Source organism: Pygocentrus nattereri, chromosome 13 (assembly GCF_015220715.1).
Source record: "Pygocentrus nattereri isolate fPygNat1 chromosome 13, fPygNat1.pri, whole genome shotgun sequence".
Taxonomy (NCBI): domain Eukaryota; kingdom Metazoa; phylum Chordata; class Actinopteri; order Characiformes; family Serrasalmidae; genus Pygocentrus; species Pygocentrus nattereri.
Genome location: NC_051223.1, coordinates 2,890,222 through 2,905,215, shown reverse-complemented (window position 1 = coordinate 2,905,215; position 14,994 = coordinate 2,890,222). Strand labels below are relative to the sequence as shown.

Below are 14,994 nucleotides of genomic sequence, written 5' to 3'. Positions count from 1 at the left end.
GCTCCTAATTGTTTTAAACTGGGGTTTAACGCTATTTCACTGTTATCAGCATCAACTCAGAAGACACATGCAGGTTTTGGTCACTCTGGCTGAGGAATAGTTCAATTGTCTATATTTGCACGGTTGACATCACGACCCCTGGTAAATCCCACTTGGTACGTTTTTCATCATTTCACATCAGACCGCTATGAGTGACCGCTTGCATCTTGGATGACGCGCAAAATCGTGAAGCGTTCCTCGTTTTTGGGGCAGTCGTGGGAGGTTAGGGAGCCGGCCTTGTGACCAGAAGACCGACCGGTTTGATCCCCAGCACTGACAGTCCATGACTGAGGTGTCCTTGAGCAAGACACCTAACCCCCAGTTGCTCCCCGGGCGCCGTGGATAGGGCTGCCCACCGCTCCGGGCAAGTGTGCTCACTGCCCCCTAGTGTGTGTGTATGTGGTGTTTCACTGCACGGATGGGTTAAATGCGGAGGTGGAATTTCCCCGTTTGTGAGATTAAAAAAGTATCACAACTTAGATTTGTGCAGAAATTTTGAAAATTTCGGTGGAACTCCCCTTTCGTGTAGAGTTCTGGTTAGAATGGCGTATATACCCCAGACCGCTAGAGGGCGCGTTAGCGGCATGTGTCGGTGTGTCGTGTCCGATAAAACACGTGTGTCGTGCCGCTGATAAACGAAGTGAATAACTTCGCAGTCTTTTAAAAAAGAGAAATAGGTTTAAGGTTTTTATTTGACGTTTATTGAGAGGTAATACGCAGAATGGCGCCGGTAAGTACTGCCGTTTTTCATAAATGAGTCGAGCTTGTGTTGTTAGTTAGCACCCGGCTAGCTGGCTAACTGTTCACTGCGAGCGCAGGTCTTAAAAATCAACACTTGTGTTTTTGTCGGGATTTTAGTCTGAATGTGGTGATAATTAAAGTGTGTAGAACTGCTCAATGTAACGCGAGGACCTCTCAGCTTTTTGTGAAAAGCTTCCTGAAAGGGTTTGTTTACTCCATATGTACCAAAACATTCCTGTCAGAGACGCTTTTCCCTTGTGGAATATGAAAAATACCAGAGATGGACAGTAACTCAGTAAATGTAATTAGTTTCTGTACTTAAGTAGTTTTTTTTGTGTATCTGTACTGAAGTTTCTCCGTTCTGGGCGTCTTTTTCCTTTCACTCCACTACATTTCAGAGTCTAATATCCGACTTTTTCCTCCTACATTTTGAGAAATCTGTCGTTCCTTTTGGTTTCTGTGTGTATAAAAACGTAACAGGTCAAAACAAAAGAAGCGCAAACCCAGAGCACCAATGATGAACTAACCTAACCTGTAAAAACACCACAATATAGAAATATGTCCACATATGCAGTCGAGACTGACGCGTTTCTTTTTTTCTGAGTTCATACAAACACTTTCATTTTATAGTAAATTAGTTTGGGCTGGTTTATGTTTATGAACAGACGCCTACAGATCAACATAGTAAAGGAGCTCATCTGTGATCCTGAGTTTAAAGCCAGTTTTTATTCAGCTTGTAACTGATTTACAAAGTAATCTGAAACTGAAACTTTGCTTGTGTGTAAAAAGTGATTTCAGAGCCACTCGGTTCTCCCTGATGGAAACTGTTTACCTTCAGTGTTTTGTGCTTCTGATCATTTTAATAGACGTCAGCGTCACTAATTAATGACGTTCTATTAAAAGACTGGTTTACCAAGAGAGACGCTGGAGGACTTTCACCTGAAATGAGTTCATGAAGCCAGTCTGGTTATAAAAATGATAACAGGACATCAGAGCCAGAATTACTCTTTTAGTACTTTTACTTTATACTTAAGTACATTTGAAGGGAAATACTTTAGTACTTTTACTCAAGTGGAGGTCTAGAGTAAGGACTTCTACTTTTACTGGAGTGATATTTTACCTTGGGTGTCTCTACTTTAACTCAAGTACATGAGTTGTGAACTTCGTCCACCTCTGGAAATATGAAATATGACCTATTAACGAAACAACAGAGCACTGAAAACGTGCACAGTGGTCGTGATGCGTCCTGTTTTGTTGTAATTGATTTGTCTGTTTAATTAATCTAAACGTCTTCACGATTAGGCTTCGAAAAAGCACAGAAAGAAGAAGCCAAGCTTCCGCAAGCTGCTGAAAACAAGCAACGTGAAGCTTGAAAACAAGCTGAAGAATCGGCAGTTCAAGCAGCAAAGCACCGCGAAGAAACAGCGCAAGGAGCAGAGGAAGCTGCGGCAGGCCATCAGCGATGTGTCCCACCAGACTCTCAGACCTCTGGAGCGCTACAAGAAGAAACCAGGTGGGTAGAAGCTGTTTTAGCTTCTAAAGCCTTTTGCATTGTTTCCTCCAACATCATTCTGTTGTAGCAAAGCAGATCAGTCTGGATGATTTGTTGGATGTGTGATTTGCAGAAGAGGAGGAGGATGAAGAAGAGTTTCTGGAGACGCTGCCAACAGACATGATGGATGAGGATGACCTGGAGCAGATTAGAGCGATGGCCCAGAAAGCTTCCTTTATCACAAGAGACCTCTCCTCCTGGTGGGGCAGTCTGATATTTGATTGTACTTGGTATTGAGAAGATTACATAGCAATGATCGTTCGCTCATCAGATGTTCTGTCAGGTTCTGCGAAAGGATGGGCAGCGTGAGGATTTGTGTTTACGTGCATCTCTATGTCCATTAACAGTGTCAGTGTTCAGCTGGGCTCCGTAGTATCATGACTTCACATACCACTGCTCTGTGCTTCGGCTTGTGCTCGTTATCCTCCGTCCTTTCGTCGTTGAAGACGACGTTTATGACTTTTAGAGTCATGACAGGTGGCGCAAGAACGAGTAAAGCCACGTAAAGATAAGTGGTTTGGTTTAATTGGCCAGTTAGACCCTTTGAAAGAGGTATAACTAAAAGTAGGCTACCGTTGCTAGCTAACTCAGATAGCTGTAACGTTAGCTCTGGGATGAACATTCATAATAAAAGTGAAAACTAGATGTGCATTTCCTGAAGGAACTGCAAGAGTGCTTGAAAGGAGCTGCAAGTGTGTGTGTGTGTGTTTGTGTGTGTGTGTGTGTGTGTGTGTGTGTGTGTGTGTGTGTGTGTGTATGTGTGAGAGAGGGAGAGGTGTGTGTGTTTGAGGGGAGGGGAGGGGGGTCGTTCAAATGAACTGTCTTTGAACTCTCAAATGAACTCAAATGAACTCTTTTATTATGCAGCTCTTAGTGGAGAAGCCTTGTTTGAGTCCAATTTGCACCCTCAGAACAAACAGTCATAACTCGGGAAATGTTTACTCTATCGCTTAACCGGATAGATGGTGTGAGATGAGACCCTTTGAGGATTATTGTGGTGTAATGTTGTGTGTATTGAGAAGAAAATGTCTGAGTTATGACGAGTTAAACACAGAGAAAATCTTGAACTAAGCAGATTCTGATTTTGAGAAATTTACATGGGAGTGAATGGGGCAGTTTTCTGTGCCTAGTGCCAAACAAACGCTCATAACTCTAAAACTAACTGATAAAATAAAGAGATATGTTGAGGTTTCAGAAAGGACGAGTTTCTCTACCATTTAAAACTGAAATGGAGTTTCTAGGTGAAAGGATTTTAAAGCAGATTCCCTGCGTGATCGGCTGAGTGAGTGGCCTGCTGTGACGTCATCGATGTCAGTTAGAATCTGAAGTTCTGAACGTTCCGCCGTTCATTTTTATGGGAGGTTTTTAATTTTTAAACTTAGTTTTATTAAAAACTACCAATCCAATCGACTCCAAAAGTACAGAGCACAAGTCACAGCGCCGAGACCTTCGAAACGCAGTTTGAACGGAGTCTGCACGTTAAGCTGTTCGGCCTGTATTAACCTCAGAAAAGTGTGGAAGATGAAGACGTATAAGAGATAACAGTAGAGATAACAATAGAGCGCTTCTTCAAGCTCTTTAATTAGCTACTAAGCGAGGTAAGTTACAATAAATCGCTAATTTAAAACTCTTTGTTTACATTACCACACCTTCATAGCTAAAGTTGCCACAGCTTGCTGTCAGTCGTAAGTTTGTTAGCTAGCTGTCTAGCCAAGAACGCTGTTTACATGCTCATCTGTTTAAGTTACATAACTCGTTAACTTGCCCGGATGGGGCTTTTTTGCACTGATGTTATACACACCTGTGACAAAAATGAGCACACAGGCAAAGCGTCTTCAACTTCGTGCTTTTGCTCATTGCAGAACAGATAAATGATTGCGTTGGGTGGACGTTTTCAACACCTCATTTAGCAGCTGGGGCTTTGTGAGAGGTTTCACCTGATTTATAGCCAACTATATCTAGCAAGGGCGGCCTAAATCTACTTGCATCTCTTTGAATGGGACAGTTTAATACATTGATTTGATTGATTAATTGATTTATTAATATCTGTCTCAATAAATAATCTTACCTTATCTTGTGCCACCTGTTTCCTGTGAGCTCTGATACTGTTCATGGACTTGGGCAACGCACGAAAAAAACCATTCTATGATGAGTTGAACAACTTCACGTGTGATTCAAACTTTACAGGCCAGTAAACAAAACCAAAAGAATAACAATAGCTTGCTAACTTTAACCCCTCCCACCCCCCCCACCCCCCTTTTGTTTTGTGCCTCAGTGCTCCTGTTCACTCCAAGAAACGCAAGTCAGACCAGCCTGTGGAAAAGTATGAGAAGATGCCTAGAAAGATGAAGCAAGAGGAGGAGAAGGAGCTTATTCATTTACTGCCAATAAAAGACAAGAGTGGCCTTATCCCTCAGACCATGGAGAAGCCAGGTGAGTCTGTGGTGTGTTGGGCATTGGCTCAGTGTGTCATCGTGGGTTCATGTTGTAACTGTGTGTTCATTTTGGTTTCTAGTGGTACAGAAAGCAGATGAGGAGAATGAAGAGGAAGATGTGAAGTACCAGGATGAGTCAGGAGAAGGTGGGTGTTCCTGCTAGCATTCGGTCAGGTTTCAGTTAGGTACCGATTCGAAATGCGTTCAGTATGAAGGCAACGCCTTGGCTCTGTCGCAGACAGTCGCAAGTCGGGCTAAAAAGCTGTAATGTTGAAAATTCTTTGGTCATAAGTTTTTTGGAGATCTTAAACTGCTTAGCGTGATGATGTTCAGTGCTTTTGCAACCAAAATCTTGGAATAATGCGGAAGTCTCGGATAAGACAGACGGAATGTGTCCATTATTTTGTATTGCAGACTGACTATTAAATAATTTTTAATAAAGGGTCATTTGAGTGTAAAAGCCTCCTAGGGTAAGATTTCCCTCAGCTCGTTACTTCCTCTTCTGTGCCGAAGTTCTAACAACTTCTGAAATTGCATCTGGATCACTGCCTTTCTGGGATTTAGTCAGTTTATTGGTGAGTTTGTATTTGAGTGTTGCAGATCAGCAGTTACATCCACACCTAATAGTCATGAGCACTAATCATTTGCACTAACCAAACAAAATTTCATATTGCTTTGTTTAAAAAATCCTTTTCTTCTTTGTGTTATGAAAAACACATTTATTTACTGTTCCAGTTTATTTCCCTTAACTCTGCATCACAGGTTTAAGCATCATCTTGTACCTGTGCACCGTTTAGCTTGTTTAGGTTTACAGTAAGTGAGCACTGATCTTAAGGAGGCATTTTTACCACCTTGTTCTCCTACAAAGAGGCATCCAGCACATTTGAACATTAACAGTGTCACAACATATTTACTCTCGTCTTCTTGTGTAGTGAGACACTTTATTTGCCTTAAGTTGTGGAAAAGCGTTGTCCTTCTGAAAACTGAACTTGTCTTGTCGTTTTATACATAAGCAGTGGAAGAATGTAAGAATTTCTTGACCCTGACTCCTGAAGAACATCTTGAGCTTCGCTCCCAGAAGCTGATGGAGAGGAAATTGCAAATCGCTGCTTTAGGGTCAGCCATCCTGGCAGATCCAAATTCCAATGTAAGAGACGCAACTTAATGAAGTCAGTACAGTTTATTTATTATTAAAGTTAATAAAATGTATTTATTAAAGCCTGGTGTAATCTGGTCAGATTTTATCTATGGCAGTTCTGTATATAGACTTGAGATTAATGAGTGTGAGATTTTAATCCTGGACCGATGTGCAGTGTCTCTGCTTTTTTAAAGTTTTAACAAAAGGAACTACAGAGCGAATGACCTTCTGTAATTGACCGAACCCACAGCTCCAGTTCACCTCTCATTAATGTATTTACAATATTTGCTAATACGGCTGTGCGGTGTATCGTTATTGTTAATGAATGTGGCAAAATGCTTAGTGTCACGTTCAGGCTGTGATTTTTCAGTCCTCAGGCTTTGGGTAAACTGCTCGTACTTTATTGTGTATGAATTATCCATAATTCCATTACAGATAATATTACGTAACCTCCTTTGGCAAATCTAATCCAGTTTGAAGTAGTGAATAGAAGTGTTATTCCTGTACCCATCAGATTAAGAAGCTGAAGGAGTTGAGGACCCTGCTGATGGAGACGGACCCTTCTGTGGCAGTCACAGTCCGGAAGCTGGTCATGGTCTCGCTGGTGGAGATCTTCAAGGACATAGTGCCATCGTACAGGATTCGGCCGCTGACCGAAGCAGAAAGGGCTGTTAAGGTAGGGTTTAGTTCACGCCATGGAAACGTAGCAAAAGGTAAAACACTCAATTTATAAAATGCTCCTCTTCCCTACAACTAGAGGTGGGCGATATGGCAAAAAATGTTATCACGATAAGCAAAATTGATATCGTTCGATATTGATACATATCGCGATAAATGGCAAATCATTATTTCTTTCAAGTTTGAGGGCTGATTTTTGCTCCCGAGTGGTTAATTACTGTTTTGAACTATACTTTATGGTTGGAACATTTGGTGAAACACTCACCAAGCAGTGGAACATTTCACAAATTAGTCATGGGAGAGTGGGGGAAAGTGCCTGGTGAGCTGTTTTTACCAGCTGGAAAAGCAAGGCCGCAATTTTTATAGTAGTTTTAGTTTAAGAAAGAAAACATTTTTAGCTGTCTGGTGACGAGCGCTCGGCTATCCAGTTACAAATGCTAAACATGTGGCCAACAACCGTGCTAAACATCGCAGTACTCAGACACCAGCTAGCAGAAGTCTGGATTTCTCTATTCTGGGCTAACGGGGTGACGCTCAGTGTGAATCTCTCACACCAGACAAACAGAGTCCTCCTTTTAGCTATGTTTAAACTAAAAGCGGTGCTTTTACGTCGTTTGATCTACACTATCATCAATTCGCCGTGTTGTGCGAGTAACTGCTTCAAGTTAGCCAGCTGCTAAAAACCCTTTCCAGCTCCCCTCAGCTTCCTCGGGTTTACTTTCGTTTAAATCGGAGCTGCAACCAACATTAACCCACTTCACTCTTCATACTAAAATATGACTGAGTTGTGTGGTACAGTTATATCGCAATTATCGTTATTGTTTTCTCGCCCAGCCCTACCTACAATCTCATTTCCAAAAAAGTTCAGACGTTGTTAAGAAAGTAAATAAAAAAAATGCAATGATATGCAAATCATATATTAAATATATAAAGGTAAAAATTGCATTGAGAATTGTATTAAGACATTATATTTTTCCAAAAACAATACATGCCCAGTTTAAATTTGCTTTAACAATGCTCTGAGTGGTCTTTACACCGGGGGGACACAGTGTCCATGATTTCCAAAAAGAATTTCAAATGTCTATTTGTCGGACCACAGGACACTTTTCCACATCACCTCAAGTCCGTTTTAAATTAGCCTGGGCCCAGAGAAGGTGGCAGCGTTCTTGCATCCTGTTTATATGTAGTTTCTTCTTTGCATTTTAGATTATTAACTTGCATTTGTGGACTGAAGTTAACTATTTTCTGGGAAATCTTCAGCCCTGCTTTATGGGTTAATCTTAAAGTGGACAGCACTAACATCCATGTTGAAGCTGGATTTTTGCTTGTATTTTGCCTATTTTTATACACACCTTTGGAGGGAGGGAGGGAGTAGAACACACTTTGAAGATACCAGAGTTGTGCATACCCTGTACTTGTGAACAAAGTGTACATTTTTGTACATTTATTTTCAAGAAGTGCATTTGAGATTGATTAGTTTAGTTTTATACATTTAGTCATTTATACTAAATACTATAGGCTGTGTATAAAAGTCGTAGACTTTATAAAAGTCGTTTTAATGATTCTTTAAAACTACTACATTTATATTGTTTATACTGTTAATTTGATAAAGCCCAAATAGATCTGCTGTTGTTATTATTATTATTATTATTATTATTAGGACTTGAGGAAGGTGGAAGTTGATTGCTTTGAAGTTGATTGGTGATTATGTCTGCAGTCATCCAGGAGGGGGAGCTGTTACTGGTTTTACTCATAGATCGAATGGCCAAGATGAAACATGTACTTTCACATCTTTTTTTATTCCATGTTTTAATACGACCCCAAACTAATGTTTTGGTTTGCAGATTATTAGAAAACATGTCTCAGCAGCCCAGAAGGTTAAGCGGCTTAGAAAATGTTTGTGTATCTGTGTTTGTGTGTGTGTGTTCCTGAAATCTCTACTCTTTACACCTCAGGTTAAAAAGGAAACACAGCAGCTAAGAGAGTTTGAGGAGGGACTCGTAAGCCAATATAAGTTCTATTTGGAGAACTTGGAGCAGACAGTCAGAGGTAAAGCAAAATCACAAGCGTCAAGTGTACTTTGTATAGCGTTAAAGTGTTGTTCAGCTGTCACCCCTATCATTGCAGACTGGAAGCAGAAGAAACATAAAGGCAGCCAGGCCGTATCTCTTGCCTGCTATAAGGGCCTGGCTGAAGTGGCCATCAGATGTTTGTGTGAACTCTTGGTGGCGCTCCCGCACTTTAACTTCCACAACAATGTCGTAGTTGTTGTGGTGTCTTTGATGAATGAACCTCTTAAGACGGCAAGTCACAAAACTTCATAATCCTTAAAGACTTTTGAGAACCCTTAAAAGTCACAGCTGTTACCATTAAAAACAAAAGCATATTGTAATTTTATATTATTTCTCACTCATTGAAACAAGCGAAAGTACAAAACCTCCATATAAATAACTAAATGTTTGTAGCCTGCTCGAACACCTCTTATTCGAAAGTGCTTGATAATTAGCCAGTTTGAACTTTTTACGTTGCTGTGGCTTTTCAGGACTGTATTTTATTAAAGTCAGTCATATAATTTCGTAAAAAAGCCAGTTTATGATCTGTGCGTTTGCAGGTATCCGAGATGTGCTGTGAGGCAGTCAGGAAGCTACTGAAGCAGGACAAACTGGGCCAGGCTTCACTTGCCACAGTGAGGGTGATCTCGGGACTCGTCAAGAGCAGGAATTATAACATTAAACCAGCGGTACATCACTGAATTCAGCTTTCATTGCCATCATGTCAGTCATACCTTAGCACTCTGTGTCCAGAAGGTCTAATTTAGTTGGAATGTCCCTCTATGTCTGTGTACGGCAGGTACTCAAAACCTTGCTTTGCCTGAGAATAAAAGAAGTGGAGGTGAAGAAGGACACGGAACAGTTGACCCCTAAGCAGCAGTTCATGAACTTCAAAGATAAGAAGAAAAATCTGTCCAGGATGCAACGGAAGGTCAGTTTTTGGTTGTCTTGTCACCTTTTTGTTTTTTTTTGGTAACTTTCGTTTACATTATTTTATTGTATTGTTCTATTTTCTTTATCCTCTTAGCTTACATCATCTGTCGTTATCATTTATTTGTTTTATTGTATTGTGCACATATGTATTCATGAGCTCCAGCAGTTTTGTCTCTTTAAGTTATGCTCACAAAACCAAAATCGTCGTAATCGCAGCTCCTGTTTGAGAGCTTTAAACTGCTGCACACGCTCTAAATGAGTTCCAGACTCGTGTCCACATGCTTTACATATTTAAATGTGTTTTCAGTGGTTATCATGGGGACATCTGGAAAAAAGCTGTTAATGCCTTTAGAAGAACACAAAACACTATGATTGTTTTACATTAGTATGTGTGTGGTTTTTTTCCCCCTCTTTATTGTTGTGGCTTTTCTAGGTCCTTAAATGTGTCTCAATCTGTAAAGCACATCGCATTGCTTTGAGCCGCTTGTATGTCTTGTATATAAAACCTGGTTTTACTGACTGGTTGATTTGTGATTCCTCCACAGTGGAAGAAGGCTGAAGAAACGCTCCAAAAGGAGCTGCTTGAAGCAGAGGCGTCTGAGAGCAAGGACAAGAAGCTCAAACTGGTAAAGCAAAGAAAGCCAAAATGAATTGAAGTCCAGTATCTGCCATGATTGCGAATTTGAAACTATACTGAACCTTTTTTTCTTCTTTTTTCTCTTTAGCACACAGAGACACTTAACATAGTGTTCCTTATATACTTCAGAATATTGAAGAAAGCCCAGAAATCCACCTTGCTCCCTTCTGTTTTAGAAGGCCTTGCAAAGTAAGTGGTTGCTGATGCTCTTTGTCAGGCCTTCTTGATGATACTCTCCATCATAACCGTCTGTCTGTCTTTCGGGGGAGCACTATACTGACTTTATCATTGGTTTTGCCTGTGAATTTTGTTTCCCAAAAAGTTTATTTTTTCCTTTTTTTATTTTTTTGTTTATTTTAAGGTTTGCTCATCTGATAAATCTGGAGTTCTTTGACGATCTGCTGACAGTTCTCCATAGCTTAATTATGTCTGGCGTAAGTATTTGCACCTATACTAAGATCATTAACTTTGATGTGTCATGAATTATCTGAGTCTTTACCCCCTTTAATCCCAAAGACCCACATGTTGTTTACTTTCTCACTCTTGTAAATCTGTGACTTACATAGTACCTTACCAGATATATTCATATTCAACGGATACTGAAGAGTAAGCCTTAGGATTAATACCAGAATAATAAGCTGCATATGATGCTTGTACATTATGGGTTTGTCATTCGAACACTATTTTATTGGTTGCTGGACGCTTAACGTTGTTGGTGGAACTGTTTGTGTTCTATGTGTAGGATCTGACTCACAGAGAGAGTCTTCACTGCGTTCTCACAGCCTTCCACATTCTCTCAGGTCAAGGTCAGTGCTGATATAAAAATAAATGAATAATTTCCCCATCTCTTTGCAGTTGTTCTGTCTTCTCTGACCAGTCCCTTTTCCAACAGGTGATGTCCTCAATATTGACCCACTGAAATTCTACACCCACTTGTACAAAACTCTGCTTACTCTGCATGCAGGTAAAGTTCAGCTTTCTATTCTGTCTGTTCACAAGTATCCAGACACCGAATTCCAGCATGTTTTTCTTTTTAGCCAATGAATGATGTTCATAGGGAGTTTGGGGTGTAATTGGGGTGTAAATTCATTTCGGTGTAAGACCATTTTGTGCATTCTGCGTCATGAATGGTCATTCAGACTCATCCCACATGTGTTCAGTGGAGCGTCGTCACTCCCAACTCATTCTAAAGGTTTCATGCCTCTAGAGAACACATTTCCCCAGCTCCAGATTGGTGTTTGTCTCTGACTGCAGGTGCATCAAATGAAGACACGGCCATTATGCTGCAGTGTCTGGACATAATGCTGACCAAGCGGCGGAAGCAGATCACTCTACACAGGGCGCTGGCCTTTGTCAAGAGGCTGAGTACACTCGCGCTGCATGTGATGCCCGACTCCTGCATAGGAATTCTTGCAGCCATCAGGACGCTAGTGCACGTGAGAGAGCTTTATGGGTTTCAGGCACTTATTGAGCACAATATATAGTTCTGTCTCAGTTTACTCACCTTATGATCATGTTATGTAGTTATTATGGGGGGCAGTCGTAGGCTGGAGGTTTAGGGATCCCCAGAGCCGACAGCATATGACTGAGGTGTCCTTGAGCAAGACACCTAACCCCCAACTGCTCCCCGGGTGCTGCGGATAGGGCTGCTCACTGCCCCCTAGTGTGTGTGTGCTCACTAGTGTGTATGTGGTGTTTCACTTCATGGATGGGTTAAGTGCAGAGGTGAAAATTTCCCTGTTGTTGGACTAATAAGGGTCGCTTAATCTAATCTAATCTATTTTTAATCTACAGGGTATCCTGATGGTCATCTGCTTCAGTTTAATGTAGTACTGTTGTTAATATACTTGGCTTTTTTTTTTTTTTTTTTTTTTGCAATGAAACGTTTTTGAATGGATTCCTCTGTGTGTGGCTAAATACACCAGTGCTTTCAAAAAAAAAATTCAGCCCCAGTTAACTTGTGTGTTCAGTAAACCTTATACTCAGTATCAAAATTGGCTGCAAAACACTCCTAATCCTGAACCCTGTTTGAACAGTTTACTGCAGTGATTTTACACACAAGTATTGGAATAAGACTCACTGGCATGGACCTTTTACTGGACAAACCCATTAGCACCGATACTAAGATATGATACCTGGATGCTGTATACTAATTCTTGTCATTTGTGCATGTGTCGTACAGACTTTCCCCAAGTGTGACATCCTTTTGGATAACGACATGCAAGGGAGTGGTGTGTACCTGCCTGAGCTGGACGAGCCAGAGTACTGTAATCCCCAGAACACCTGCCAGTGGGAGCTGCACACACTCAAGGTAGCAGGAGTACAATAAGCACACTAGAGGGGAACAGGCCACATCTGTTTGGATGGTGGGAAGATTTCATAGCGACATTGAGCAATGAGGAGTGAAAGAGCTCGTCTGACCTGCCGACACTTTACCCAATAAAGCTTTCAGTATGTACACTGAACACCCACTGCATTAAGTACATCTGCCCACGTATCTACACTCCGTGTCCATAGGTAGACTTTGTAGATCTACATTTAGACTGTGGTCCATCCCTGCATGCTTTCCCCTCTTAAAACAGATGTTATCTGGGAGGGAGGTCATTTTCAGCCCTGTAGTGACATTACCATGGTAGTGGGATGTTTGTATGTACTTTGTTTGACCCACACTTACCAGCGCAGCACATACTAACACGCTGTTACCACATCAGTGTCACTGCAGAGCTGAAATTGATCCACCACCCAACCATTACCTGCTCAGTGGTTGTGCTGTGGGGGGTCTTGACCATGAGAAGATCAGGGTGAAAGGAAATGTATGCAGAGAAATAGAACAACAAAGTGCATCTGTATGGCAAGTGGAACTGATACAATGGACAAGAGTGCAGCTACAAGGAGATGCACTTAATGAAGTGGCTAGTCTGTGTTTATACTGTGTGTCTGTTCAGTTCCAAGTGTAAAACCTATATTGGAATTGGAGGCGGTGCCAGACTTTAAGTTGAATGGAAATTATAACCAGAGAAGTACATCAAGAATAAACAAAGCTATCTGAAAACAACAATCCAAAACATACTGTAATGTGTAGTACATCGCACATCTGAGTCACATCAGCTCGAAACAGAGTTCTGCAATATTGAATATGTTGCAAGACCAAGAGCCATCAATCTACAAAGGTGTGTGTGTGTGTGTGTGTGTGTGTGTGTGTTTTACAGAGACACTACAACCCCATGGTGAGAAAATACACCGCTCATCTGTTGGCTGGAGCGCCCAGCGAGGGCTCAGGAGCGCTTGCTGTAGAATTGAGTAGAAGGTAAATTAAATGAGGGCTTCTGTCTGGTTTTATTAAAGTAGAATTTTGTACATGATTTATGTTTTGCTGTTACATTCAATGGACTGAGTAATTCTACAGCACGTACCCCTGTATTTTAGTATTAGAGCGCACCACAATCAAAAAATAGTTCATCAGTATTTTCTTTTAACTGATTTTCTGAACATTGTTTATACCTCAAACATTTAGTAATTAGCAGCCATACTGAAACTTAAAATTTAGGTGAACACTTAGAATTATAGCCCCATTGAGCTGTTAAAGGCCGGAGTTGTAAGTTATCTACAGGGATATTTGAGGAAAAAATTCAGTGTGAAAGAATGTGTAAATGTAATGACGGCATTTTAGGGCCACTGTTGATAAAAATAGTCTAAGTGGGCTAACTGTAGGGGGCTGAAATAATGCGTTGGGACCACTTTATCATTCTCTACACAGACATGTAGCCCCCCAATAGCCATGCAGACAACACTGCCTGCGATTCTCCTTCAACAGAACAGGCAGACACTTTCCTCTGAGTCCATCTGCTTCTTTAAACAGTTTCCTGCTCAGCCATTTCTCATAGTAGTAACAGTCTGGGGCTGCTGTGTCAGGAGAGACAGGGCGAGTATTTCTTTATGGGTGATATGAATTGATATGAAAGTAACTCCAGCAACTCCTCAACGTCCTTTATTTTAACACGAGAGAAGGGGCTGCCATCCCTTTGCGTAGCCTTTAGCCACAACGTCGTGGCCCTTCCTGGTAGTAATGCCACTTTTTTGAAATATTACAACTTTTTTTTTCTCCTTAAAATAGTATGACTTTTTTTTCTTATTCTAGACTTGATTCGACTACTTTTGTCTGCTGTTTTTATTTTCGTTAACAGTGGCCCCTAAAACCCCGTCGTAAAATGTTGATCGTCTTAGTTTCACAGTGTTTAAAACAATGTTCTCAGAGCACCTGGGCAGCTGTTTGAAGATTACAGGCAGAAAGATATGACGTTTAACCCACCAGTGGCAGGACCACCATGCAGAAAGAAGGTAACAGTCCAGTCTTAGAATGTCAGATGCATTTATCTGTGAATGATCGACTAATTTCTCTCTGTGTTTCAGGAACATTTCACAATCGGTTCTGCGTTTCTCGATTCTAATTTGAAAGAACAAGCTGACGCAGCTCTTCAGGTGGAGAAAACCCAAGACTCACTCGACTTTTACACACACTTTACACACAAGTGACCTTCCTGTGTGGCTGTAAAATTGGAGGGGGGTGTTTTATATCAATGTGTACGATATAAATTAGTAATTTTTCTATTGCTTTCCTGTTCTGACCTGTACAAGTATTAAAAACAAATATCATTTTGATTTTTTTAAGTGTAGTGAAAGAGTGTAAGCTTGTGGGTAAATGAAATGGTATTAACTGGTCAACCTCTGACACATTAATACATTTAGGGGGAAAAGCATCCTTTATAAACTCCAACAGTAGGTTCGTTTAA

General features: G+C 40.9%; 1 protein-coding gene across 2 annotated transcripts; it reads left to right on the top strand.

Moving 5' to 3' along the window:
- Positions 1-620: 620 nt before the first annotated feature.
- On the top strand, positions 621-14,877 carry noc3l (NOC3-like DNA replication regulator). 2 transcript variants are annotated; one of them, XM_017704477.2, is made up of 21 exons: positions 621-769; positions 2,083-2,293; positions 2,406-2,532; positions 4,608-4,765; positions 4,848-4,913; positions 5,784-5,914; positions 6,420-6,581; positions 8,539-8,632; positions 8,711-8,886; positions 9,195-9,323; positions 9,434-9,565; positions 10,113-10,193; positions 10,293-10,393; positions 10,566-10,638; positions 10,947-11,010; positions 11,097-11,168; positions 11,459-11,640; positions 12,387-12,515; positions 13,414-13,511; positions 14,458-14,542; positions 14,615-14,877. In XM_017704477.2, the coding sequence occupies exons 1-21, from the start codon at positions 761-763 to the stop codon at positions 14,735-14,737; spliced, it is 2,403 nt and encodes an 800-aa protein (XP_017559966.1). In that variant the 5' UTR covers positions 621-760; the 3' UTR covers positions 14,738-14,877. The 2 variants fall into 2 exon arrangements, with proteins under 2 accessions (XP_017559966.1, XP_017559965.1); XM_017704476.2 differs by having other exon boundaries at positions 5,781-5,914.
- The last annotated feature ends 117 nt before the right edge of the window (positions 14,878-14,994 follow it).

Coding starts and splice junctions, on each gene's coding strand:
- noc3l (XM_017704476.2), top strand. Junction 11,011..11,096: donor CCACATTCTCTCAGGTCAAG/GTCAGTGCTGAT, acceptor CTTTTCCAACAG/GTGATGTCCTCAATATTGAC. Junction 11,641..12,386: donor CCATCAGGACGCTAGTGCAC/GTGAGAGAGCTT, acceptor TGTGTCGTACAG/ACTTTCCCCAAGTGTGACAT.